The 26988-nt window shown below is 38.4% G+C and overlaps 1 protein-coding gene across 24 annotated transcripts in view; it reads left to right on the top strand.

Annotated features, from left to right (window-relative positions):
* Positions 1 to 666: 666 nt before the first annotated feature.
* The window catches only part of LOC118666623 (putative RNA-binding protein Luc7-like 2), a 62977-nt gene continuing 36655 nt past the window's right edge, over positions 667 to 26988 (top strand). For 2 of the 24 annotated variants that reach the window (XR_004970988.1, XM_036329049.1), the window contains exons 1-2: positions 667 to 1114; positions 18108 to 18202. Coding sequence is in view for 15 of the 24 variants with exons in the window: in XM_036329049.1 (XP_036184942.1) it covers positions 1054 to 1114; positions 18108 to 18202 (156 nt within the window). In the remaining 9 variants the exon portion in view is untranslated. Of the gene's footprint in view, positions 1115 to 4041; positions 4195 to 6843; positions 6859 to 12023; positions 12082 to 13467; positions 13492 to 13878; positions 13956 to 16446; positions 16518 to 17540; positions 17619 to 18107; positions 18203 to 22903; positions 23067 to 26988 lie in introns of those variants that run through there. The other 22 variants (XM_036329069.1, XM_036329054.1, XM_036329053.1 and 19 more) reach the window with 22 other exon arrangements.

Here is a 26988-nt window from a genome sequence, read left to right as displayed (position 1 = left end):
CAGTTCCTAATTTAGGCGAACAGCTTCCTGCTGTTAAGCAATGACCGAGCCGAAATGGGTTACATCTCCTATTTCCTAGTGTATTAATTTCAGGTGGCATTTCCTTAATTTGACTTATCCCAGTTCGGGGTGGGGGTGAGGGTGCTTAAAAGTCTCTATGAAGGAAAACGACCCAGATGTCAAACCTCCAGGGCGCCTGTGGCAGGGGGTCGGCAGCGTGAGAAAAGGGTTTAGTCTACGATTCCGGGCGGGCCCCCGAAAAGGGGTTAATGGATCAGTAAATACTCCTCGGGAAGGCGCCCGTATGAGCTATTGAGACTGCTAACCTCCGCCGAGCCGACCCGCCAGGCCTCCACTCACTCTGGACTCGGGCTAACCCTCTGACATTTGATTTGGGTCTGGGTCGCCAGCCGAAGGTGAGGCGCTACCCGGTTCCGACCTGCAGCCGGGAACGTGAGATTTGGCGCCTGAGGCGAACGCAACCCGAGGGTCTGGGGAAGGCTCCGGAGTCTCGCGATATCTGGGAGGAAGGGGCGGGAGAACTGGCGTGTACGCGCACGAGAGCCGTTAGGGCGGAACCCCTCCTGGGCGGGGCGGGCGGAGCAAATACAGTTGGACGCCGGTTGGTGGAGACCCGCAGAAAACGACTGAGCGCGAGCAGCGTGCGCGCTCACGTCGCAGCGACGGCGGTGGCGAGCGGCGTCAGAGCTTGAAGGGGGGGCTGACGGCTGCTGGCGGGTGGCGGTGTTGAAGGCGAGAGCTTGCTTAGCCCTTATCGCTTCTGTCTCAGGACTTGGACAGAGATTGAGGGGACGAGGGTCATTTGCGTGGGGCTCTGTCTTCCGCGTGCGCGTGGTCGTCAGGAGCGCAGCCCGGACTCCGCTGTAAATCCTCCGGCTCCTTTCCCGCACGCCTCGAGGTGGCGGCGGCGGCGGCGGCGGCAACCAGAGAGCGTCTTACCTTCCCTCAGCCCTTCCCCTTGTCCCCCCCCTCCCGAAAGGGCCCGGTCTGCGCCCCACCCCCGCCTGTCCACCCGCCCGCTACGCCGCCGCCATGTCGGCGCAGGCCCAGATGCGCGCGATGCTGGACCAGTTGATGGGCACCTCCCGGGACGGTAAGTCTCTGCCAGTGCCCTGGGGGTGGGGGAGGGGACGGGAAAGGCGAGGAGAAGGGGCTCGGCGGGCGCACCTGGGCTTGTGTGTGTGGCTGAGTAAGGGGCTCCCAGATTGGTAACACGAGGTCCCGGCTCCGCTCCCATCCAATCAGGGCTGGGCAGTCGGGCTGGGGGGGCGGTGTCCGAGCGGATTGGCGGGAACTGCTGCCAATGGGCTTAGGCGGGGCCTGGAGGCTGAAGGGGGAGAGTTTGAGCCTTCAGTGTTGACTTGGCTGGGACTGGAGAGCCCACGTCTCTCTTGCGTAGTAGGGCGGCCCATTTTGCGGTCGAATTAGGTACCTGCGGACCGCTAGAGCCTCCGCCCCCTGCACTAATCCCTAACCCAGAGTTTTGGGATCATCTCTCGCCGCCGTCCTCCAGAGCATCCAGAGAGAACCGCCCCCCCCACCCCCCTTAGCTGAGTCCGGAGGAAACCTTTGCTGTAAACCCAGTCCTAGAAATGCACTCTCAGCCCCCTCAGAAACAACCATTCTTACGAAAATATCTGACCCAAACCATGGCTTCTTGAGTGGGTGTGCTTAGCCCCATTTTATGGAAAAAAAATTATGGCCCGTTTTTCCCCTGAAAGCCCTCCATTTTGTTAGACAATTTAATAGAGGCTTTGTTCAGTTAATTTGACACATCTTGCATGTGCCCCAACTAGAACCATTTTGAAAATGTGGTGCCCAGTGAGGTAGAATTGAAGGAAACGATTCTTTTAGGCACTCAGGTTAGAATTTGTATAGAAAACCACTAATTGCTGGACATCTTTTTGTCATAAAGAGAATTTCCAAATAAGAAATGCTGTTGCTTTTTTGTTGATGATAATTAGTAATGTACTCTTTCAAATTCAGCTCAAATCCATGCTACTGTGGAGGAAAGGTGTAGTTCATTAACTTCTGAAAATGAAATAAAACACTTGTTTATTTTCATATGTTGCTTGTCCTGGTAAATAGTTTCTTAACCATTGAAGAAATGCTTTTTTTCTTAATAAGTTATTTTTATTGCTTGATGTAAGAGAAAAGACACTTAAAATTTTAAGTCGCTCTTATGTTCTTGAGTGCTTTGCAGCAAAATATGTGAGTAGGTTTTTTAAATTTATTGAGTTCAAATATTTTTGGCAATGCATATTTAAAGAATGGCTTTTCAGTATTCACAGTTCAGTTTTAATTAAAACCCATACTGGGAACTTTTCTTTGTAGATCACATAGACAAATAGGTGTAGATGGCAAACATACTTGTGGAGGGGAAGATTGGGAAGGAAATGAATTTTCTTTGTGTAGTAAACCCTTGAAAATAAACATTAATTTGAAATGCCACTGGAAGAACTTACCTGTTATCATTTTTCACCTTTAGATAAGGATGGTCATTTTATATCTGCAGCATGTCTTAACGTTGCTCCTTTTTTATTATGAAGACAGGATTGTGAAGGGGCTTAATACAGGATTTTAGCTGACAATAATCTTTGTATTAAAATTGCAGAAGTCATTTACATGATCTTTTTAGTCCTAGATGGATACCATTTTTGGTACCTTCTGCATGGATTGAATTTTCTAATTTTACTAGGTGGGTAGTTGGATCAAAATACTCTACTATCAGCTGATAAATTTCCGAACTAGGCAGCTAATGTAGCATTCAAAGCTAAACCAAAAATGTGTGTATTGTATGGAGTCAGCAGAAACAGGGATTTCTTAAAATCCATTCTGTTTTGTATACAAATAAATTTTTATTTTTTGTGTGTTACTGGATTTTTTTTTTTTTTGGCCTCCAGACCAAAAGGATTTACCAATGAATTCATGTTTATGAGTCCACAATATTATTTAGTTGAAATGACTGAATATTCACTGCTGTGTTGGGCCAGAAGCAAGAAACATACTATTTTCAAGGAAAAGAATGTTTTTTAGATACAGAAATTCTTTTATGTGTATAAGATAATAATCAGAACATTCTTTTCCTTCTTACCACAAAACCAGATAGTTAATGAGTTTACATGTTTTATGACTTAAGGCCTTTAAATATTAGGATTGTTCTTTTTTAGCATATAGTCAACTTAAGTTATTCAGGCATAGAGAAAATGGATATGTTCTTCAATAAGACCATGTAATTTGAAATTCTATAATGGGAAGCCTTGTATTGGACACAGGAACAGCTTACAGGGACTGCTGTTGGTTGTCTTTGGCACTAAGAGGTGGATTTGGGGATCCAGGAGGTGGGAGAGAGATGGAAAAGGTAGGTAGGAGGTATTTAAGGCAGCCCTGTTCAAAAAAAATTTTGTTTTTAAATTTTAATCCTAGAGACCACTGTCTTCTAGGATAGTGGGACACAAGGTGGCAGTAATTCCCTCAACCTTTAGTGTCCTGAGACTACCTTGCACCTCCCCCTCCTCCAATAAAAGACTTAATCCTTTTGCTCCTCCCCAAAATCTTTTTAATTAGTTCCTTTTTAAACTCCTTGGAGATTTAAGTCTGTTAAATGTACCTTATTTTGAATTATTTAAATCATTTAGATTATCTAAACTTCACTGAAATCCTCAGGAATAGGAATTTTAGTGGCAGGGAAATGGAGAGGTAATTTTTGATCACTGGGCACTTCCAGAAAGGACAGTCCTGGGTGAGTGGTGGCAGTGGGGGGCTTTGCACAACCAGAGGGCAGCATGATGGTGCTGGGAGGCTGGGTAGGGGGATGACTAGGAGGTGGGAGAGGAATGTATAAGGGAGGTGGGAGGGCCAAAGACAAACTTTGCCTTCTTTGCAATTTTGCCTAGGGCCCTGGTGGTGGCAACCGCCTGTGTGCCACTGAAAATCGTGCCGATGCCTGGCATACTGCATAAATGGAAGCAGGGTACCGCGTGAGTTGAAACATTGGTCACACTATATAAAGTTTGTATATGTGAATCAGTGTAACTCATACCCATGTAACTGGGGGTCTGACTGTATTTGGATTTTTCTGATAAGGCATCATGGGCTAAGGAAAAGAGCATTGGGCTGAGACTCAGGAGACCTTGTTTCTAGCCCCAGCTGTACCTCTAATTGTAATCTTGGGTAAGTCACTTAACCTTTTTGCCTCAAGTTAAATCTGTAATTTGTTAATTGGGAAACCAAGCAATTTCCTATGTTACACTAAAAAAATGTTGGAAAAACATATTTAAAGTTTTTTAGAAGGGAGGAGCCATAAGTAGGTATATATCAGTATCATTTTATATGAAGTGTAAAATATGTTACATTTTATAAATATCTTTGTTTTAGTTGTTAGCATTAAAAGAAGGGAGAGGGATAATTGATTTTCCCCTAAACATATTCCATTTGAAAACAGAGCAGTAAAGCAGCCCAGGGAAATTCAAGCAGCAGTTAGAGACTTGTCTATGTGACACTTGGGGGAAACCAGTGTCCTCACACAGACTATGGTCATTTGTGCTGAGTTGGGTTAATTGCAAGGATGACCCTTAGCTAAAGTCCTTTTGCCAACAAAAACAGTTTTTAGTTATGATTAAATCTCTAGTTCTGACTGCAGACAGGCCTGGCAGGGTACAAGGATAGGAATTAAATAAACTTGAGGGTGTGAATTTAGATAACATTCTTAGTTTATTAACTAGGGAAGTTACAGAAGGTAGTTTTGAGGATTTCATACCTCTTTTTTTTTTTTTTTTTAAATATTTTATTGATTTTTCACAGAGAGGAAGGGAGAGAGATAGAGAGCTAGAAACATCGATTAGAGAGAAACATCGACCAGCCGCCTCCCGCACACCCCCCACTGGGGATGTGCCCGCAACCAAGGCACATGCCCCTGACCGGAATCGAACCCGGGACCCTTCAGTCCGCAGGCCGACGCTCTATCCACTGAGCCAAACCGGTTTCGGCGGATTTCATACCTCTTAATTGCTATAACCTTTAAATGGGATCAGAGATCATCTCTGAAAGGTTAAAATAGCCGAGGAATGAAAATCTGCCCTGAAAAATAACCAGTAGACTAATAGTATGTAGCATATAGAATAGAATTTTGTAACATCATTGGTTGTCCATTATGGTTAGGGAGTATAAGGAGCAAGTTAAAGCTTTCAGATAATTTTAGCCAATTTTTAAAAATTTATTTTTACTAATAAATACTGTATTTTTTTGTTTTTGTTGATTTCAGAGAGATGAAGGGAGAGGGAGAGAAAGGTAAAACCATTAGTGATGAGAGAGAATCATTGATCGGCCTCCTCCTGTACACCACCTCCTGGGGATTGAGTTAGAAACCTGGGCATGTGCCCTGACTGGGAATTGAACCTTCTGGTTCATAGGCTGACTCTCAAGCACTGAACCACATCAGCCTGCCAATTTTAGCTATTTTTGAGGGTCATCTTCCTAAACATATGATGCTGTACTTCCTCAGTTAATACAGTACATTAATCAGAATTAAAAAAAATTTTAGTATATATTTTTGTTGATTTCAGAGAGGAAGGGAGAGAGAGAGAGAGAGAAACATCAAGGCTGCCTCCTGTGTGCTCCACATCAGTCATCAAACCCCCCAAACTGGGCATGTGCCCTGACGGGGAATTGAACCGTGACCTCCTGGTTCATAGATTGACACTCAACCACGTACTGACCCATGCTGGCCAGGCAGAATTTAATATTTTTGTTGATCCTTTATATTGTACGGTAGTTGTAGTTTATGGATGTAAAATTAAAAGGATATTCATCCTAGTAGTAACCAGGAAAATACAGTTCAGAAAATCATTTACTTGTTCCTAATGTAAAGTAGTGATACCTAACAGTTGAAGCTATAGGACAGAATGACATTGATGCCTTTCTGCAAAATAAATTATTTAATCACGGATTGAAGCAGTATTTTCTTCAGTGGATTTTCTTCATAAAATCATGTTTACTGTAATCTGTGTTCCTTGACTTATCATCAACATCGAGAGCATTTAGTTTTAATTTTTTTCATTAACATAATGAATCATTTATTTCTTGATCAGTTGTAAGCCATTCTTCTATTCCACTTGAATTGTTTATTTTAAGTGAAGGAGGCATAGCCTTTAATATACAAGCACACATTTAAAAAAATAGTAATGGGATATTTCCTTACTCTAGAGCTTGTAAATTCTTTAACAGCATGAGAAATTTTAGCAGACATTAGGTTGAACAGTATTTAAACATAAAAAGGTTAAACAGAGTTATAGTAAATATTTGACTTAATCAGAGGTCCAGGCATATCAAAATACTGAAAGTTTTGTTGACACCCACATAGTGAATGTATTTAGAAAAACAAACACACTATTAACTCATTTTGCATTTTGCACTCTGAATAATTTTTCTATCTACAGAACAGCCCAGAAAACAATAGTATCACCTCATATAAACCTGCATTGTCCTTGGATTCTTTACAGTTGTTTAGCTCTCCTTGTCAAGAAAACCTTATGATTTTGAGACATTCTTTTACTTCAGTTAACAAAATTGAAACCAAAGAAAAATCATTTTGTCTGTCACTGCATAAGCTCAATAAGCAGCAAATACATGCTCTGATTTGGTTTCATTTGGGTAAAATGTCTAATAAGCATAAATGATAGTGAGAGCTACATATTCAAGACGGGTGGCAGGAAATCAAGGGCAAATAGGTATCATGGATCAGGGTTAGGTTTAGTGATTCGGTAAATTTCTGACAGGTACCTTGTGGATTCAGTACCCGCGGAAAGTCATTCTGTGCCTTTTTGGTTCAAAGCCGGGGTAAGGAACCTTTTTTTGCCATTTGGATATATATAAATGTATATGTATATTTATATTTTTATTGATTTCAGAGAGGAGGGGAGAGGGAGAGATAGAAACATTAATGATAGAGAATCATTGATTGGATGCCTCCTGCACATGCCACACTGGGGATTGAGCCCACAACCCAGGCATGGGCCCCGACTGGTTCATAGCTCAACCACTGAGCCACACTGGCTGGGTTGGAGATTATATATATACTAGATGCCCAGTGCACGAAATTTGTGCACTGGGGGGGCGGGGCGGGGGAGAAGAGTCTCTCAGCCCGGCCTGCGCCCTCTCCCAGTCCAGGACCCCACTGGCCTAAGCCAGCAGTCAGACATCTCTCTCGCAGTCCCGGGACCCCTCACTCCTTACCACCTGCCTCCAGCGGAGGCAGGAGAGGCTCCTGTCACTGCTGCTGCGCTCACCAGCTGTGAACCAGGCTTCTGGCTGAGTGGCACTCCCCCTGTGGGAGCGCACTGACCACCAGGGGGCAGCTCCTGCATTGAGCTTCTGCCCCCTGATGGTCAGTTAACGTCATAGCAACCGATCATTCCACTGTGGGTCAATTTGCATATTTAGGGTTTTATTATAGAGGATATGTGTACACACACACACACACATTCACACACATACACATATATATTTAATAATTTTTAAAAAAATATGTTTTATTGATTTTTTACAGAGAGGAAGGGAGAGGAATAGAGAGTTAGAAACATCAGTGAAAGAGAAACATTGATCAGCTGCCTCCTGCACACCTCCCACTGGGGAGGTGCCCGCAACCAAGGCACATGCCCCCGACCAGAATCGAACCTGGGACCTTTGAGTCCGCAGGCCGATGCTCTATCCACTAAGCCAAATCAGCCAGGGCTAATCATTTTTTTAATGTGTATTGTTTAAAGTATTACAGATGTCCCCTTTTTTCCCCCATTGACCCCTTCTAGCCTGGCCCCTTCCTGCCCCACCCCCCTCCCCATTTGGATATTTATAACATCATTCGTGGGCCATACAAAATTATCAACTTAAAAATTAGCCTGCTATATTTGGTCAAACATTTAATTAACTCAATACCTTGGCAGGGCCAGACCATATGATTTCTCTGGCCCTATGTGGTCCGGACATTTCCCAACTGGTTTAAAGTCTCGTGCAGTAGCAGCACTAGTGTAGAAATTGGAAGGGAAGGCCAAAATAGATGAGTTAATAATTTTGTAAGTTTACTGAGGCTGTAGAGAAATGTAGCTTGTAAAAACTCTGAAATTGGCTACAGCTTCAATGTTTTTGTTTTAACTGAATAACTTACAACTTTGAAAAGTCAGAGCTGCCATCATAAAGTAATACGTAGCTCAGTCAGTTGAATGTCATAATTTGCTATTTAACATGGGCTAGAGAAGAGGGTTTGTAAATTTTTTTCCTAAAAAAATCATTCTGGCCCAGCCGGTGTTGCTCAGTGGTTGAGCGTCAACCTATGAACCAGGAGATCACAGTTTGATTTTCTGTCAGGGCACATGCCGGGGTTGTGGGCTCAATCCCCAGAAGGGGGCATGCAGGAGGCAGCCAATCAATGATTCTCTCTCTTCATTGATGTTTCTGTCTCTCCCTCTCCCTTCCTCTCTGAAACCAATAAAAATATATTAAACACACACACACACAAAAGCAAGCAAAGAAACAAACCACTCTAGATACTGATCCATGCATTCTAACATGAAAAGAATTTAACCAGCTGCCCTTACTGAGTCTTTTGCCTTGTCTCCTGAACATGGTAAATTGTCTTGTTTTTTATCTTCCTGAGACTTCAGTTTTCTGCAGACCTGTCTTCTCTTTCAAAGTTAAACTTTCCAAAGCTTTGCCTTTCAATAAAATAGGTTGGATATTTATTGGATGTTATCTATAGTCTATCTAGTTGTTTAACTGCTTCTGTATTCTGTCCAACTATTAGGTTACACAGTATACTCTTTTCATTTACTTGAGGGTATGTTTTAGATCAAGGCTGGCATTATGGCCCATCTGCTTTTGTAAATAAAGTTTTATTGGAATACAACCATGCCCATTTGTGTACATAATGTATGTAACTTCTTTGCCTTACCACAGCAGAGTTGAGTTGCACTAGACATACTGCAAGCATAAAATAATTTGCTATCTTGCTCTTTAAGAAAAAGCTTTGGCCAAAACCGGTTTGGCTCAGTGGATAGAGTGTCGGCCTGCGGACTGAAAGGTCCCGGGTTCGATTCCGGTCGAGGGCATGTACCTGGGTTGCGGGCACATCCCCAGTAGGAGATGTGCAGGAGGCAGCTGGTCGATGTTTCTCTCTCATCGATGTTTCTAACTCTCTATCTCTCTCCCTTCCTCTCTGTAAAAAATCAATAAAATATATTTAAAAAAAAGAAAAAGCTTTGTTCTAGATCAGTGATTCTCAATGTGTGATCCTCAGACCGGAATCACCTGGGAACTTGTTAAAAGCCAAAATTAGTGATTCTGCCCCAGGCCTACAGAAATTCTGGGGGTGGAGCCAGCAATCTGTTTTAAGAAGCCTTTCTTATGATTTTGATACACATTAAAGGTTTGAGAAACCTTATTCTAGATAAATTTTTCCCAAATGTTAGTCACACAGAATAACACCTTTACTCTTTATTTAAATATATTTTTATTGATTTCAGAGAGGAAAAGAGAGAAAGAGATCAGTGATGAGAGAAAACCATTGATCGGCTGCCTCTTGTATGCCCCACACTGGGCATCAAGCCCACAACCCAGGCATATGCCCTGACTGGGAATTGAACTGTGACCTCCTGGTTCATAGGTCGACCCTCAACCACTGAGCCACATCAGCTGGGCCCCCTTTACTATTTTTGTCCTGTTTCCTGTTTAATATTTTCTCTTTATGTCAACTCACTTTCTAAAAATTCAAGTTAATTTTAAAGTTTGTGCCCCAGAAAAAATAAATACAATGAAAACAACATGGTGTTATAGGAAATAAATAGACTCTGTTGTCACATACTCTATGCTAAAAGTTAGAACTTGTTAGATGTATTAAACACATTATTAAGCTCCAGTGGACGCTTTTTTCTTGACTTATAATAAATAATCACCGCCAAGTGCTTGAGTGGTGCTTAAAACGTCATATTGGTGAAATCAAATAACATCTAAAATCATTCTTTGGACAAATCCCATACTTGAAAAATACTGGTTATTCATGTGAAAGGAAAGTTGCTTGAACTGTATTTAGTGATGCCCCTAAGGAGAAATGACTGGCTGGAAATACACACTGTGAGATGGAAAGATGTAGGAATTCATAGGTCCATCTAGGCTTCTTGGGTAAAATTACTTCTTGGCTTGATTTGTCACTCTTCCATTAGTGTTTTGGTGTGGTGGTCAGCAGTTCTGGAAGATTTCACCAACCTGCTCCATAGTAGGACATTGAAAAGGTGCTTGGTTATAGGGAAAGGTGCTTATTAAAGATAACCTCTGGACTAGAAACGGGGGGTAGAGGGGTGAAGTGGTGGTGAGTCTACGTTATGGACTGGAAAAAGTAGGGCATACTTACTAGGAAACAGTTGATCCACCTCAGATTCTAGAAACCATGTATTTGTAAATTGAGAAGTTACTGTGTTACAGCTTAATTTGCCTCAGTATTAGAGGGGATACTTCCCCAGACGTGATCTTCTGTATATTTGTTCTCTGATATGTTTTAGGGTATCACAATTGCTAATAGGAATAGAATCTTAACTTTCTTGAATATCACCAGATTGCTGAGTTGCTTTAGTTATTTCTTTCTTTCTTTTTCTTAGAGATGGTGGACATATTTGTTTCTGTTGTCTTTTTAAAAAAAATATTTTATTGATTTTTTACAGAGAAGAAGGGAGCGGGATAGAGAGTTAGAAACATCAATGAGAGAGATCGATCAGCTGCCTCCTGCACGCCCCCCACTGGGGATGTGCCCGCAACCAAGGTACATGCCCTTGACCGGAATCGAACCCGGGACCCTTCGGTCCGCAGGCTGATGTTCCATCCACTGAGCCAAACCGGTTCGGCTGTTTCTTTTGTCTTTTGACTCTGCAGTAAAGTAGTGACATAGGACTCGAATCCTAGAAGGACTGAAAGTCTAGTGGGGAGTGAAGAATTTTACCCATGAATAGTTTTATTTTTTTTTTTATTTTTATTTTTTTTTTTAAATATATTTTATTGATTCTTTACAGAGAGGAAGGGAGAGAGATAGAGAGTTAGAAACATCGATGAGAGAGAAACATTGATCAGCTGCCTCCTGCACACCTCCTACTGGGGATGTGCCCGCAACCAAGGTACATGCCCTTGCCCGGAATCGAACCTGGAACCTTTCAGTCCGCAGGCCAATGCTCTATCCACTGAGCCAAACCGGTTACAGCTGTTTATTTTTTTAAGTGATGAATTCTGTGATACTGATTATAGGTGTCTAATTTTAAAAAATTGTTTAAAAAGTACAAAGACAATTCAGAGACTTATGAGAATGACCAAATGTTATTTCGTGTATTTTCCCCTACATGGTATAGGGGACTGTGTAGGGAAACGTAAGGGACTTCATTTGTAATACTTAATTTGAGGAACCTATTTTGTGTATATTTTACACATTATTTCTTCTATGTTTCAGTAGTTGTAAGGCTCAGTCTCCTTCATGGTATTTTCTGTTTTTCACTTTAACTTTCTTCATCATTGAGTTGTCTGTCACTTCTGTCTTTTGATATTCTCATTTTTTCCCCCTTTTTATTTTCGTCACTAGTTTTTAGATTTGGTAAGGCTCTACTTAGCTTTTGTAGTTATCAGTGAGAACTTGTCCTTTTAAAAAAGTGTTTCAGTTGATTTTTAGAGACGAAGCAAGAGAGAGAGAGAAAGAGAAACATTGACATGAGAAATAAACGTCGATTGTTTGCCTCCCATACACACCCCTACTGGAGACTGAGCCCACAACCTGGGCATGTGCCCTGATGAGGAATTGACCTGGCGACCTTTTGGGGCATGGGGCAACGCTCAACCAACTGAGCCACACCAGCCAGGGCAGAACTTGTCTTTTTAATCAGCCAATTGCTTTTTCCTTGGTTCTTTTCAACTATTTCTTCATAGCCAGATACAGCTTTTGCTACTTCTAATTTTGTGTATAGGAAGTTCTGGATGATAGAAGACACCAGGTATCCAGAGTACAAGTTTTACTGAATCAGAATTGCAGCTCTGCAAGTAAGTATCAAAATATAAATTTAGCAGGCTGCAACTTTTTAATGACTGACTTTATGACATATATCCATAAGACAAATTCTATATAATTCACTTTTAGAACTTAATTTTTAGGAATCTATTCACCCATTTCTAATATATTTCTTAAAACTAAGAGGAGAAATATGTAGATAGGTATTCTAAAGCATGTATCCTCCTAGAAATGTGATGGCATTAATTCCTGCCAGTGGCCAAGACTCTCTGCTTTGTATAATGAGAGAAGAGAAGGTTGTGGCAAGGGGTGAAATAGAGCCTTGAGATATAGCCACTTTAGTATTCTGTTAGCTCTTAGAGTCTATAAGCTCTTTCTCCTACTACCAAGGCTGTTTCCTAGCCTCATTCCTTATAATTTTGTTATTTGGATTTTCATAGGCAAGTAGGCTGGTCGGTTTAAGAAATTATTTTAATGAATCTATGATCATATTCAGTAAGAATGAACTTTTTCTGCAAATTTCTTCTGCAGTGGGCATTGCATTTTTTAAAATGTTGGGCTTGTCATAGTATTGTGGTGGAAGTGTTATTAGTATTTGTAATTATAAACCTGTAGGACTATATAAAAGTGTTAAGAGGGATAGCCTTTCTGAACTGTATAGTACCCTTATTTTTGCATTTTTCTGGAGGAAAGAAAAGCTGCTGCTCCTTGGTATGACTGTAAGTTGTGTTAGAAAGAAGTGACTTGCTATTTGGAAGAATGAGAATGTCATAACTGGTTCTTCCCACTGTCATTTTTGGTTGAGTACACTTTCTTTCCTTTCCTTATGTAATAAATACATTCGTGAAAGTTTGATGTGTATCGGATTATATTAAATGTTTTCAAAACATAATGAATTTAAGTTAAGACATAGTGAGTCCTTATATAAGTGAATTATGTACTTTGAATTGTATAGATATGAAGTAAATTAAACAGTGTGTTTATTTAGAAGGGAACATGGGGTACTTTTTTAGGTTAATTACAAAAGAGTTCCTCTAGGTGAGTTTTAGGTAGAATTCTAAAGGAACAATAAAGGTAGGTGGGAGAAGTTAGTAGAGTTGGTGAGAAAATTTGAGAAGGGTGCAAAAGTAATAAAATTGGTTCTTTAGTATGATAGTCACTGTGCAGCAGTAGTCACCTGCTTTTACCTTGGTCCACATGAAGACATAATGATTTACTAGTACAGGGGAGGTCTTCTGCCCTGCCCTGTCCTAGACTATAAATTGGCCATAGGTCTTTACATGGCCAATTTGTGGATCAGTAGCTTATATTTGAAGAAATGGTAATAAGAGGGTGGAACATTTCTCTGCATTTGAGGACTCAAGGGCACAGGGAAACAAAAAGCTTTAAGTATTTAGTTATATATCTCTCTTTCTAGCTCTGGCTTTCCTTTCACTGAAGAGGTATGGCTTTTATTTTAGAGGGAATGTGCCTATCCTGTCCCAAGCCAACAGTGATATGTGGCCCCTAACGAGTGTACCTGTGGGGAGAGCTTTGGTCGTCACATGGGTGAATATGGGAGGGCTTTCCCCCATTTATAAATGGGTTGTTTTTGTTTGCTTTGTGTGCTGTGCTGTTGGGTTTTCTCCTGTTTTCCCTAAGTTGAGCTTTAAGCTAATTCTGTACAAAATTCTGTACAACTAATTAGTTATTTTTATAAATTGCTTGCAATTAATGCCTGATAATATGCAGTAAAATAAGGTATCTGCATACCATTATGTATGTCAAATATTACAAACTTTAAGGTTCTTTTGAAATTATAATACTAAACTCAGTTCACTTTTGCTTAGCCTTCACAGTTGTTGATCACATAGCATGGTCATCCACTCACAGCTTAAAAAAATACAGGGAGCATCGGAGAGAATGGGTAAAGTAAAATTTTGATGTTTTTAAAATAGCACCTAAATCTGTGAAAGTTGATTTGAATTATTGTTTGTATGGGAGGGAGAGGGTGGGTAGCATTGGAGGGTGGGGGTGGGTATTGGGAAAATAGCATGCACCATGTAAAATGATATCAGATACCATCTGGGCTAAGGTTTTAACTACAGTTTAAGTCTAAGTCAGTTTCAGAAAAAGGCAGGACCATAAAGTGGCAGTGTTAAGATTTACAGTGTGCTTAAAAATTTCCCTTCCAACAGATTGAAGGGGATTTGGAGAATAGCAGTATTTGAGTATAGTTTGGGCAGCACCCTTCTTTTTAATGGTCATATTCCCTGAGTGAAACTGTCTCAGTACCACTTAGGCTCTGTTGCATTACTTAGAGACCCCAAGAGGAATAATATGCATTTCAGTTTTTATTGTACACCTGTGACTCAGGTGTTCCCAAATAAAGGTTATAATTCATGAAACTCATGAAGGGGTTGAGTTGCTGGTAGGAGATATTAATAGAAAATTTGATGCTTCCAATTAAATTCTAAAAACTTAACATTGTAGTTATGTACAAAGTCTAATGAATTATTGTGGAGCTTATAGAACAGAGAGACATCCATGTGGTTATGGGTAAGACATTTTGTTGTTAACGCAAATAACTTGGCCTAATCTCTGCCCCATTATTTTTAAACTTCTAATTTTTTCACTTTGTTTACACACAAAATCTGGATTGAAGAGAACAATGGAAAAAATTATTTCTTTTTCCTTTGGTCAAAGTCCTATTTTTTCTTTAAAATTTGGCTACTCCTTATATGAAGCCTTTCCTAACATCTCCAGTCCTTGGTGGTCATTCTAGTCTTAGAATTCCTAAGTACTTGAAACATCAGTTTGGCACTTGGATCAGGCTACATTGTATATTACTTGCTACTTCATTTGAGTGTCCTGTTTCTCTTAGCAAAATCATGGACTCCTTGAGGGTACAGAGCTTGTCTTCTATGCCTCTTTGTAACCCCATTGTCTACCACAGAGGATGTGTTCACTAATAGGTTTGATTCTATGATTTCAATCCGATAATAGTGTAACAGGGTAATTGTTTTTTCTTACTTTAGGTTATTTTTATATGAATATATTCCTAGAACACCCAAAGATAAAGTACATCGAATGCATAAAATAATTCCTTGCATTATAAGGAGATTTGATTCATATTTGTTCTCTATTGATTGTAGTCTCTCCCTCCCCTCCTTTTTTCCCCCCAAATGGGCACTGTTTTACCTAGTTTTGAAAAATATGGTTTGGGCCAGATATCTTGATAGAAACTAAAATTACTGGTATTTTTATTTTAAAATTTTTTTGTTGGTTTTAGCCAAAGGATACTTTTATGGCGTATGCCCAAATTTATTAAGTACTTCATGGACATGGTAATATAGCCAAATTATTTTTAAAAGTTTTAAGTCTCTTAAGTAAAACTTTAAAAATACCAATAAACAGATACTCAGTTGCTAGTCCCTCTCAGGGTATTTCTGTATCTCAAATTACTAGGGATTTTATTATTTTGTTTTTTAAAGTTTCTATAACGTATAGGCTGATTTTTGATAGCTGTGCATATTGTGTTTACTACAGTTATCAAATGTATAAAGAGCAATCACTTAAATGCAATGAGAAGGTATTTTAAATACTTTTTGGTGTTTATAGAAACTGATTTCTTTTAAAGCTCATCAGGAATGTTTGCTAAATTGATACTTGCAATTGTTCATATTTTATCTGACAGCTGTGTCTTCAGGGCACGTGTCTTAGTATTAGATTTAATGTTGTGATTTCTGAAGCAAAAACAGTCGCCCTACTTGAAATGTTTGATTGGTAAAACTTATTGAATCTTGATTTTATTTTAAGGCCTGGTTTATAATCTTTTAGCCATTATTTTGACAGAGCACTGAAACGACACTGCTATTGCATTACTGAAAAGCGTAGATACATGTAGCAAGGGGACTTCTAGCTATGGAAGTTTTTTTATTTTTTATTTTTCCTCAGCTTAAAATATCATCCTTAAATTTCTTAGCATAATTTGGGTGCAGATTTAAAATTAAAAAAATTTTTTTTTACATGCCAAGAAGCAAAAAGCCTGTAATAAGCATTGCCATTTTGTTGTGAGCTTATCATAGTATCATTCTAACAAGAGCGCAAGGCCCTCACTAAAGTCTGAATGAAATAGATCTTTTAAAAAATCTTTAAAAACCCCAGTTGGCCCAAAGACCACTTTCGAGAGCTCCAGCCTTGGACTTTTACCTATGGTTGGGTATATTCTTCTCTAAGATTACACACTTGTTAAGTCAATATTTAAAAAAATAAAAACACCCTGATTTTGTTCACTTTTGTTTTCATATACAAGAATCTTTACAATCAACATGTACATCTAGATGCTGTATTGAAATTGCTGGCAGAGTCTATTCTATACAAACTGAACAATCTGGCCCCTTGTTTTATTTGTAAAGGTTCAATGTATCTATGCCTGACTACTTCAATCTGCAAGGGAGTGTCAGAAAGGCCCCGCATTCGCCGAGCCGTGAGTTATTGCTAACTTTTCAGATGTGTTAATGAATGTGGAACAAAAGCAGTTGTGTTTAAAAGGAAAAAAGGATCAGTAAAATTACCTTTATTATAGTAGCAGGCGTGAACAATAAATGAATTATTCCACATTGTGGTGTTGGAAATAACCTACTTTAACTAGAGACTAGCCTCTAGAAAACCTATTGTTGAACTGCTCTGAAGCTATCATGTTAGCTATAAATTACTCTTCTTAAAAATACATATTTCCTGCTTACAAATCAGACTTACAATTAAGTATTTTTAACCACATTAAAACAATTTGAACAAAATCTTACCCCACCTAAAAACGACAGTATTTAGTTGACTTTAGTTAGTTGACTCTTCAAAATAAGACCACATAAAAGGGGTAAAGTTTTAACCATTTTTGTAATTCACATGTGAAAAACAGAAATTAATTCAAATAATTGAATCACTTCCTAGGTGAAAGTTTTTGGAGTGCCTCAGGCATCATGTGAAGTACAGATGTGTTTACACTCTATTTTGGTACCAACAGTTCTCGCTTCAGTAATTCACCAGTAGGTTTTCATTCATCAACGATGATATCAATTGAAGGGTAAAATAAAAACACATTTTTTTAGGGCTACCACTCTACATAAAGGAATTGTCATTAAGAGTTTTTTCTTTTTCCAAAGAGGTTCTAAGCAAAAAAAATTACAACTGCCATCTATATTTTGTTATTAGAGTAGTTAGTTACCTTTTGTTCCTTAGAATTTGTAAATTTTTTAGTGGATAGGCATCACTAGCAGGTTGGATGCTTCTATTGCTTAGGAGGTGTATTGTGCTATATGAAGACAGAATTTAAATGTTAGGCCATATATATAGCACAGGCTACATAAAACTTGGAGGTGTGGGGCCTTTGGAGGCATTACAGTTAACTTTTCATTTAGGCAATGTGCCTTTGTTTGACTGGTGTGTAAGTCCTTCTTCCAGGTTTGTACACTCTTAAACACGTTATTCTACCCTCTCTAACTCCTCCCAGCAGCAAAAGGGAGACACTTCAGCTGGAACAAAATAGTGGAAGAAATGGCGTCTGGGGTTCAGTGGGGATTCGCAGTGTGTATGCAATATTTGCAAGATTACTTTTTATGTTTTTCAGTTAATTAAATAATTACAAAAGAAATCAATGCTTAGTGTCAAGTAGGGAATGTTGTATACTGGTAGAACTGTCCTAGTGGGTCTACTGCAAGTCGCTTAACCTCTCCAGGCCACAGTTTCCTCATCTGCAATGTGAAGGAGTTGGACTCAATAATCCTTAAGGTCCATTCCTGCTCTAAATCCTATGCTTTTCTGAATTACTTTAACAGAATGCATTGCTTTCCCACTTTGACTATTTAAATTACATCTGCAGTACACGTACTGCAACTGCATGTTGTTTAAAATCGTTTTTTTCATAAGATATTATATAAAGAACTAATCCCTCTTGAGCTGATTTATAAATGTGTGTGTGTGTAGCCACACATTAAGAGCTAGCAATAATCGGGCTTTCAGAAAATAAACATTTTCTAGTTGTCTAACCTTGAATGTTATTAACTTTCCTATATTACAGGAGATACTACTCGTCAACGAATCAAATTCAGTGATGACAGAGTATGCAAGAGTCACCTTCTCAACTGTTGCCCTCATGATGTCCTCTCTGGGACTGTACGTATTTATTAAATCTATTATCTGATAATTTTATACTATAAAAATGAACTACTAATCTTATTTTTCCTTTTTTTTTTTTTTTTTACTACTTGATAAAGTTAATTCCTAATCTAATTATTATGCAATGAATTTTTAAAAACTCTTTTTGTTTGTTTTGTTAATCCTCACCTGAGGATATTTTTTCATTGATTTTTAGGGAGAGTAGAAGAGAGAGGGAAAGACAGAGAGAAACATCTATGTGAGAGAAAAACATTGGTTGGTTGCCTCCTGCACGAGCCCTGACCAGGGCCCGGGCCAGGGAGGAGCCTGAAACCAAGGTACGAGCCCTTGACCAGAACCGAATCTTGGGACCCTTTGGTCTGCAGGCAGACCCTCTATCTACTGAGACAAACCAACTGGGGCTATGCTATGATTTTTTTAAAAACAAAAACCACTGCTGTTAGATGAGGAATCTGTATATCTTATTTATTTAGGTTGATGATTTAATCTGCAAGAATGGGATTCCTCAAAATTAATTACTATGCTTTATAATTTTTTCTGTTCCTTGGCAATTTTTCAAAAAGCATTTCTGCCCAGCTGGTATGGCTCAGTGGTTGAACATTGACTTATGAATCAGGAGATCACGATTTGATTTCCGGTCAGGGCACATGCACGTGTTTCAGGCTTCATTTACCAGTAAAGGGACGTGCAGGAGGCAGCTTATCAATGGTTCTGTCTCATCATTGATGTTTCTATCTCCCTCTCCCTTTATCTCTGAAATTAATTGAAATATTAAAAAATAAAAAAGTGTTTCTTGTTTGGAATTCAGACACAGTAATTCAATAGCAATTGCACTTTTAGTTCAGAAATAATACAAGTGATTTAAAAAATAGTTCTTACTTTTGAGCAGAGTACACTTTTATACAAAACACCGTATATTTTTGTTAAAATTTGTGTGCATTTATATTATGGATATAATTCTGGGGAAAATATATTAGTAAATACTTAAAATCACACAGCTTAATTGCAAGTGGTGTTGCCACTTAAAAAATTCCTTTATATTGCTGACTCAATATAAAGCTCAATTTAGATTCTATGTCTAATGATGTTGGTTGATCTTAGAGTATCATCATTTTAATTTGGAAGATAATCCATATGATGATGGACCTATTTAAATGGAACAAAGGGTTATATTCCCTTTGGTTTGGATTTGTTTGAAATGATTACTCATTGCAAGAGCTCCCGTTATTAGGCTGCATCTGATGATGGTGGAGGAGGACTAGTAAGGGCTGAACATTTAGTTGACTTTATTTCTCATTTGCCAGAAGTGACTGAAATGAAGGAAAGACTCTTGACTTTGATTTTCAGAAGTGATGAGTTCCCTTAAAGATATCCAAAATGAGTGTTTTCTTTGTGAATAGGAAGAATTAAATGCCCCAAACAGATAGATATCAAGGCATACAATCTAGAAAGCACCTCTTTTTCCATTAGGAAAGACTATTGCAACTATATTATGTTAAAATGAAAAAAGGAGCCTACATTTAAAAATATGTGTATAATACTAAATTTTTAAAAAGTATAATACCACAAGAAGGAAATCCAGTTTCTGAGCACTTGAGTTTGTACTGTAACAGATAACTAACCCTCATATATACTCTTCAGAATTTTCATAATTAAAATATTTTCTACTATGCTATAAAAGAAATCTATGATTATTTGTAGTGTACTTTGATTCTCCACATATACTGTTAAATTTAACAGTTAAAATCATTTTATTCACTGGCTAAATTATCACTTCAACTAAATTTTGAGGACAAAATTAACAAAGTAGCAGAATTTAGGTGGTGTTTTTCTTCCTTTTTTTAATAAAGCCCAACCATAGCAAGACTCTGGCATATTATATTTTTCAAGTATGGCATTAATAAAAGTGTGACAGCACAGTTGTACTTTACATTTTAGGTACACATAATGTAATTGTACTCATTTATTTCTTGAAACAATTCTGTGAGGTATATAATCTATAGTTGGCCTTGATGAGATGGTGACTTATTAAAAATCATTTCGTTCTGTTGTTTTATTTATTTATTTTATTTTTATTTTTTTTAAATAGATATTTTATTGATTTTTTACAGAGAGGAAGGGAGAGAGATAGAGAGTTAGAAACATCGATGAGAGAGAAACATCGATCAGCTGCCTCCTGCACATCTACTGGGGATGTGCCCGCAACCCAGGTACATGCCCTTGACCGGAATCGAACCTGGGACCTTTCAGTCCGCAGGCCGATGCTCTATCCACTGAGCCAAACCGGTTTCGGCTCGTTCTGTTGTTTTAAAGTAAAACTGGGACCAAACCCAAATTTTCTGAGGTATAGTCTTACTCAACATGTTTGCTATTTTGTAGTGAGTATGTTAAATAAAACATTTCCTTGTAAAATTATTGCTGTTGTATTTATAAGATACACATTTTTTTAAATTTTGACATCTGAAAAATGCATCTCAGAGTTGATAGAAAAATACTTTATTAATTGGTAACATTTTTCTCAGTATAGAATTTAATGATGAGGCTTAAAATTGATATCTTGGATTATACATGAAAAACAGTTACTAAGGAAAGCCCTTCTAAAGGCAGTTGCCAGAGAAACTCTAGGCAAGAAATAATCTTTTTGTCAGTGTAATAGGGAAGGTATTGTTATATGGAAGGACGGGTTTTAATAGTTGTGAACCTTTCAGAATTTAAACATTTTTAAGTACTGGTATATAGGACTTTATGAAATTCCAGGATTGTCCTAGTGTAGTGTTCTTGAGAACTTAGAACCATCCATAGTGTGACATTCTCATGACCCTTATTACTAAAAGGGTATATTTATAGCAGTTCATCCTATGTAGAAATGGTTTGTAATTACAGAACTGTGACTTCTTTACCAGCCAGTCTTGTAGAACAAATGCTTTTCTGGCATAGTTCATACCTCTTTATGTGGAAGATGTCTGTGTGTTTTGGGTTGTTGTTTTTTTTAGTATTAGAGGATGAAAAGAACTGAATTGTAACTGTTGATTTTTATAATGCTTTTTCTTTGCCGTCTAACTAAAGTTTGCTCTTTAGTTTTCATGACCATGTTCCTCAGATCTCTCACTTCCAGCAGAATATGATTCACCAATATTCTGTGTTATTTAACAGCAGAATACATAGAAATGTATTAACTGGCTTTATTCATTGTAAGTGGTTGAAGTTTATATCAAGCACTTGAAGATGGAGAGTATGATTTCTAAAAATGTACTCAACTGACAATTAGTATGGAATGCTTTTGGAATTCAGTTTGATAAAAATGCCCTTATAACATTTTATCTTTTATTAATCTGATACTGAATTATAACTAATTCTTTAGTTAATAAATTATTCAGAGGAGGAAAATGTAGAGCGAAGAATCAAAACAATTGTGTGTATATAAATATCTTTGGATTGTGATTTTTAGAAGAAGCATGAATATCATTTATAATTTAGTAATTTACTGTTTTTCAAAGCCTTGGGTTGTTTCCCTATTCATCTAGAATACTTTCTTGTTTTAGTTCTTTCTTCCTCCCCTTGCACACTTGGTTTCTCCCTGTTCTATTCATCCCCTTTCAGATTTAGGCAAAACAAAAAACCTAAGCAGAGTTGTCCTCTTCACCCCCAACACATTGTTTCTGTTACATAGCTTCATGAGGAAAGATAAGTATATTAAAGAGCTTTTAAAAACAAAACAAAACAAAACAACTTTCCATCTGGTTCTTAGTGATCTAGGGAAAAGATATGTGATAGTAGTAATTTACAGAAGGCATTAAATCTAAAGCAGAGACAGTAACATAAGCTTGAAATGAAGATCTGCAGAGATGAAAATGTATACTCATAGTGTGCCTGTCCTAAGTTCAGAAATGGCCATTACTAATTTTATTATAGCCTTCATCATAGTATAATTTTAGCATTGACAGATCGTCATGTCTTCTTGCATAAGGTCATGATTTCATAGATGGGGAAAAAATTTAAGGCTCAGAAATTGTGCTAGTCAGATATATCATAATTAAAGAATCAATTATTATGCAACATAGGAATCTCGGAGTAATTTAAATCTAAATACTTTAAAAAATATATTTTTATTGATTTCAGAGAGGAAGGGAGAGAGAGAGAAACATCAATGATGAGAATCATTGATCAGCTGCCTCTTGCATGCCCCACACTGGGGATTGAGCCCACAATCCACTCATTTGCCCTGACCAGGAATTGAATGTGACCTCTTGGTGCATGGGTCAACCCTCAACTGAGCCACGCCAGCCGGGATCTAAATACTTTTTAAAAAGCTTTTTGCTATTATTTTTGATAACCTAGGGCAGTGACTTTTAGATGTTTCTGAAATGTCTTTGGAGGGTTTACATGGATATGGGGATAGGCCAGTCTTTCCTATTTCAGTTAGAATTTTACACATTTTAAATATATAAAATTTCCACGAAATTTTGTCTAAATAAATTCTCAAAAATAGAATTTAAATTTAGAGAACTGATATTGAGAAATAGTCAAGGACAGGGATAAAGTTTTATCAGCCTTTTTGAAGTGATTGGATGGGAGTTATTTACAAAAAATTCTGACTGAGTTGATTTTATGGTGCCCCAGTAGGTTGTGGGTTTTATCTGAAGTGCAATTTTTACTAATTGAAACTCCTTTATTGCTTCTCTAACTCTTTCTTTTAAGGCCTGGTCTAAAATCAGTTACTTGGGTGCATACAAACCTGAACTTTAAAACTACTGAAGTCTCTTTCATAGTACATATGTAAAAGAGCCATGAAAGTATGGAGAAGCAGAATAAGTGATAAGAAGTAAACCTGCACAAAATTTTCTCAACCAGCCACTAGAATGTAAGTTTCATTATAAGGGCAGGGACATTGTTTTGTTCAGTGCTATATCCCCAGCATCTAGAAGGGTCCCTCTGTTGTGTTGAATGAATAATTGATCCACCCAAAACTAGAATGCTCAATAAATCTGTTTCAAAAACTAACTTTGAATTTCAATAATTGATCATTATTAGTGGGCAATGTGTTACCTTTTAACAGATAAGGAGTTGGAGAGTATCTTTGTTTTATTGAGTTGCTTATCAAAATATGACAGCAGTAGTTTCATAAGCAGATGTGAAAAATTAGTCTGTAGATGTTTTAAACCAGCGGTCGCCAACTGCTGGTCCGCGAGGTCCGAAAGGTTGGTGACCGCTGTTTTAAACTATCTCTCAGAAATAGTTTGTTTTGGGCTACTTTGGCTTTTTTCTTTCTTTTTTTAATCCTCACCCAAGGAAATGTTTTTGAATTTTAGAGAAAGAGAGGAAGGGACAGAGAGAGAGAGAGAAAGAGAGAAACATCATAGTGCAAAGATACATTGACAGGTTGCCTGCAGTACATGCAACCTAGGCATGAACCCTAACTGGGAACCGAACCCAGGACCTTTGGTTTATGGGATAAAACTCCAACCGAGCCACACTGACTGGAGCTACTTTGGTATTTATTTATTTATTAATATATTTTATTGATTTTATACAGAGAGGAAGGGAGAGGGATAGAGAGTTAGAAACATCGATGAGAGAGAAACATCGATCAGCCGCCTCCTGCACACCCCCAACTGGGGATTTGCCTGCCACCAAGGTACATGCCCTTGACCGGAATCGAACCTGGGACCCTTCAGTCCGCAGGCCGACGCTCTATCCACTGAGCCAGACCAGTTAAGGCTACTTCGGTATTTTTTAACAAGTATTTTTAGCATTGGCCCAGATAACTGACATGTTTGTTTGCTTGGTTTATTTATGTCACAGTCAATTTCTAGAGTTTACCAATTTGCACAATGCCTGTTAACCCAGGTTTTCTAAGATTTGGCTTTTGAAGTGTATTATGTTCTTATATTAAACAATTTTGTTATTTTTATTTTATTCTTCTCAGTCTGTTACAAAAATATGTATTTCTTTAACAAGCATTTTTAGAGATGGCCTAAACCAAAATTACATCTGGGCCCTAGCTGGTTTTGCTCAGTGGGTAGAGAGTTGGACTACGGATCAAAGGGTCCCAGTTTTGATTCCAGTCAAGGGCACGTGCCCTGGTTGTGGGCTCTGTCCCCAGTAGGGGGCATGCAGGAAGCAGCCCATCAATGATTCTCTCTTATCATTGATGTTTCTATCTCTCCCTTTCCCTTCCTCTCTGAAATCAATAAAAAACATATCTTTTAAAACATCACATTTGGTGCCAAGAAAATCAGAGGCACATTAAAAGCTTCCCAGTGAATAATTAAAACTACTGTTAAACTTGAAAAGCCAAGTCCTGAATATAGTTTGGAGCATTGTTGGCAAATTGGTACATATGCTCTTAAGAAAGAACTTTTTCTATCATTCTGAACGTTTTTGCTAGCATTTGTGTGTTTTTCTTCTTCCTTTTTTGAAATTTTATCTTCAGAGAGGAAAGGAGAGGGAGGGAGAGAGAGAGAGATTGAATCTGCAACACAGATACATGCCCTTTGGTGCACAGGCCTACGCTCTAACCACTGAGCAATGCCATCCAGGGGTGAAAATATATATTTTTTAATGTGATGAGTTGTACCCTGATGTGCAGGTGGCAAGACCAAATGTCCTTGTACAGTCTCTCTAGTTTGATGATGATTACTCGTTAGGGGATCTTTTAAAAACATTTGGTGTTTTACTTTGACCTATATAGAACATAGCACTTTGAATTATATCATCCCATAAACTTTTTTAGGTCTGTGATATCAAAAATATAGGTATGTGTATTGATGTACTTGGTTAATATAATTTGTAAATTTCCCAAATTTAGTTTTTTTGTTCTTCCTCCTTTATGATATTAGTTTAATAGTGTATAGGATAATGAAATTTAAGTAATACTGGAATTAAGAAGAGGAAGAAATAGAAAAGGGTGAGCCTGAGATGTCAGTTTAATGAGGGTTGGATGGAGAAAGTAGAGAGAATTCACAGTGAAAATTAAAAAATTGCCCTTCAAGAAGTGATTTATTTTTTTCATCTCTCTGGGAGTGGAGCTGATTGGTGCTATTAGCATTCATTCGTTCATTTATTCACTCACTTAAGTACTTCTCCAGGACCTAAACTGTCCCATGTGTAGGCTGGGGATATAAAAATGGACACAGGTTTCTGCTTTAATGGTGGGAGCTTACATTCTCATGTGAGACATACACAACCAAGTGTGAGAAGATATAATGTGGTTTTAGTTATGACAAAAAAGCATAGCTGGGTAATTTAGATTGTTTGAGATAGTGGGCTAGCAGCTACTTTGGCAGGGTGGTTGGAGAAAACTTGATAAAATGATACTTAAAGAGATCTAAATGTGAAGAAAAGAAGATAGTCATTCCTGAGTTGGAATGAACTTACCATATGTTGCTACCACACAGAAATTTTTTGAGGTTTAGTATTGTACATATATGATCAAAAATCTAAAACCCTTAGCCCAGTCTACTTCTCCTTTCAATGAATAAATCATTTGGTCCTCTCTTTCAACCAGACTGTTGTATTCCTTGTTATCTCACTACTTTCTTCCCCTCCGTGTTTCTCACTTTTGCCTTCCCCTTTACGTCTTCCTGGAATACCTTTTCTCTACAGATTTAAAACCTGCCTGGCTTACTGCACAAAATTGCCTGAGCCTACAGCAGTGTAGCCCCTGAAATCCAACCGCTGACGGCACTGAGCGATTGGGGCCCGAGCCGGCAGCAGGTGTGAGTGGTGGCTTCTGCTCTGGCAGCAGGTGCGAGCACTGGGGGGTATTGCGGTGCACGGGAGCAAAGAATTTTCAGTAACTACCAGAGGCTTGCTCTGACGACAATGACCGGCTCCCTGCCTTGGTCTGGCACCCCTGCTCACCTGCTCCACCATCCTGCCCCGGCTGACGCCCGTCATGTTTCACACTCTGCTGCCTGCTGCTGACGCCGCCATGTTCTGCGTGCGCCACCTGGTGGTCAGCACATGTCATAGTGACCAGTTGTTCAGTTCCGCTTTCCGGTCTATTTGCATATTAGCCTTTTATTATGTAGGTAGGATCTTTGCATATCTAGGGTTTGAAATGAATGACAAAAAGTATTTCCTGCCATATTCTCTTTTTTTCCCCTATTTTGTTTCTTAGTTTACTTTGTTCATTAGATGTCACATATAAGTGAAATCATATAGTACTTGTCTTTCTCTGACTGGCTTATTTCACTTAGCATAATACTCTCTGGGTTGGTCTATCCATGCTGTTGCAAAAGTAAGATTTCCTTTTTATAGCCAAGTAGTGCTCCATTCTATAAACTTATTATATAATTCTTTTATCCACTCATCTACTGATGGGTACTTGGGTTGCTTCTAAATCTTGGCTATTATAAATAACTCTGTAGTGAACATAAGGGTGCATATATTCTTTCCAATTAGTGTTTTGAGTTTCTTCGGATGTATTCCCAGAAGTGAAATTGCTGGGTCATATAGCAGTTCCATTTTTAATTATTTGAGGAAACTCTATACTGTTTTCCACAGTGGCTGTACTGATCTGCATTCTACCAACAGTGCATGTGGTTTCCTGCTGTTTTAAAAATTATTATTAAAAAGTAGAAGAGTTTTATTTTCCTTTATCTACCCAGGGGAAAATGGAATTGGGTTGGAACATACCTGGGAATAGGCAATTAAAAATTTGGGAAGTCGTAGAAAAACAGGAACTACTTTCTGCATGCACAATGTGTCCCATTCCTCTTCACCCTTCATGTTTGACTTGTTTTGAGCATTGGGATTGTAATTAAGAAAGAAAAACCTTC

This window comes from Myotis myotis, unplaced genomic scaffold (assembly GCF_014108235.1).
Source record: "Myotis myotis isolate mMyoMyo1 unplaced genomic scaffold, mMyoMyo1.p scaffold_m19_p_11, whole genome shotgun sequence".
Taxonomy (NCBI): domain Eukaryota; kingdom Metazoa; phylum Chordata; class Mammalia; order Chiroptera; family Vespertilionidae; genus Myotis; species Myotis myotis.
This window is presented reverse-complemented; position numbering and strand designations above follow the sequence as displayed.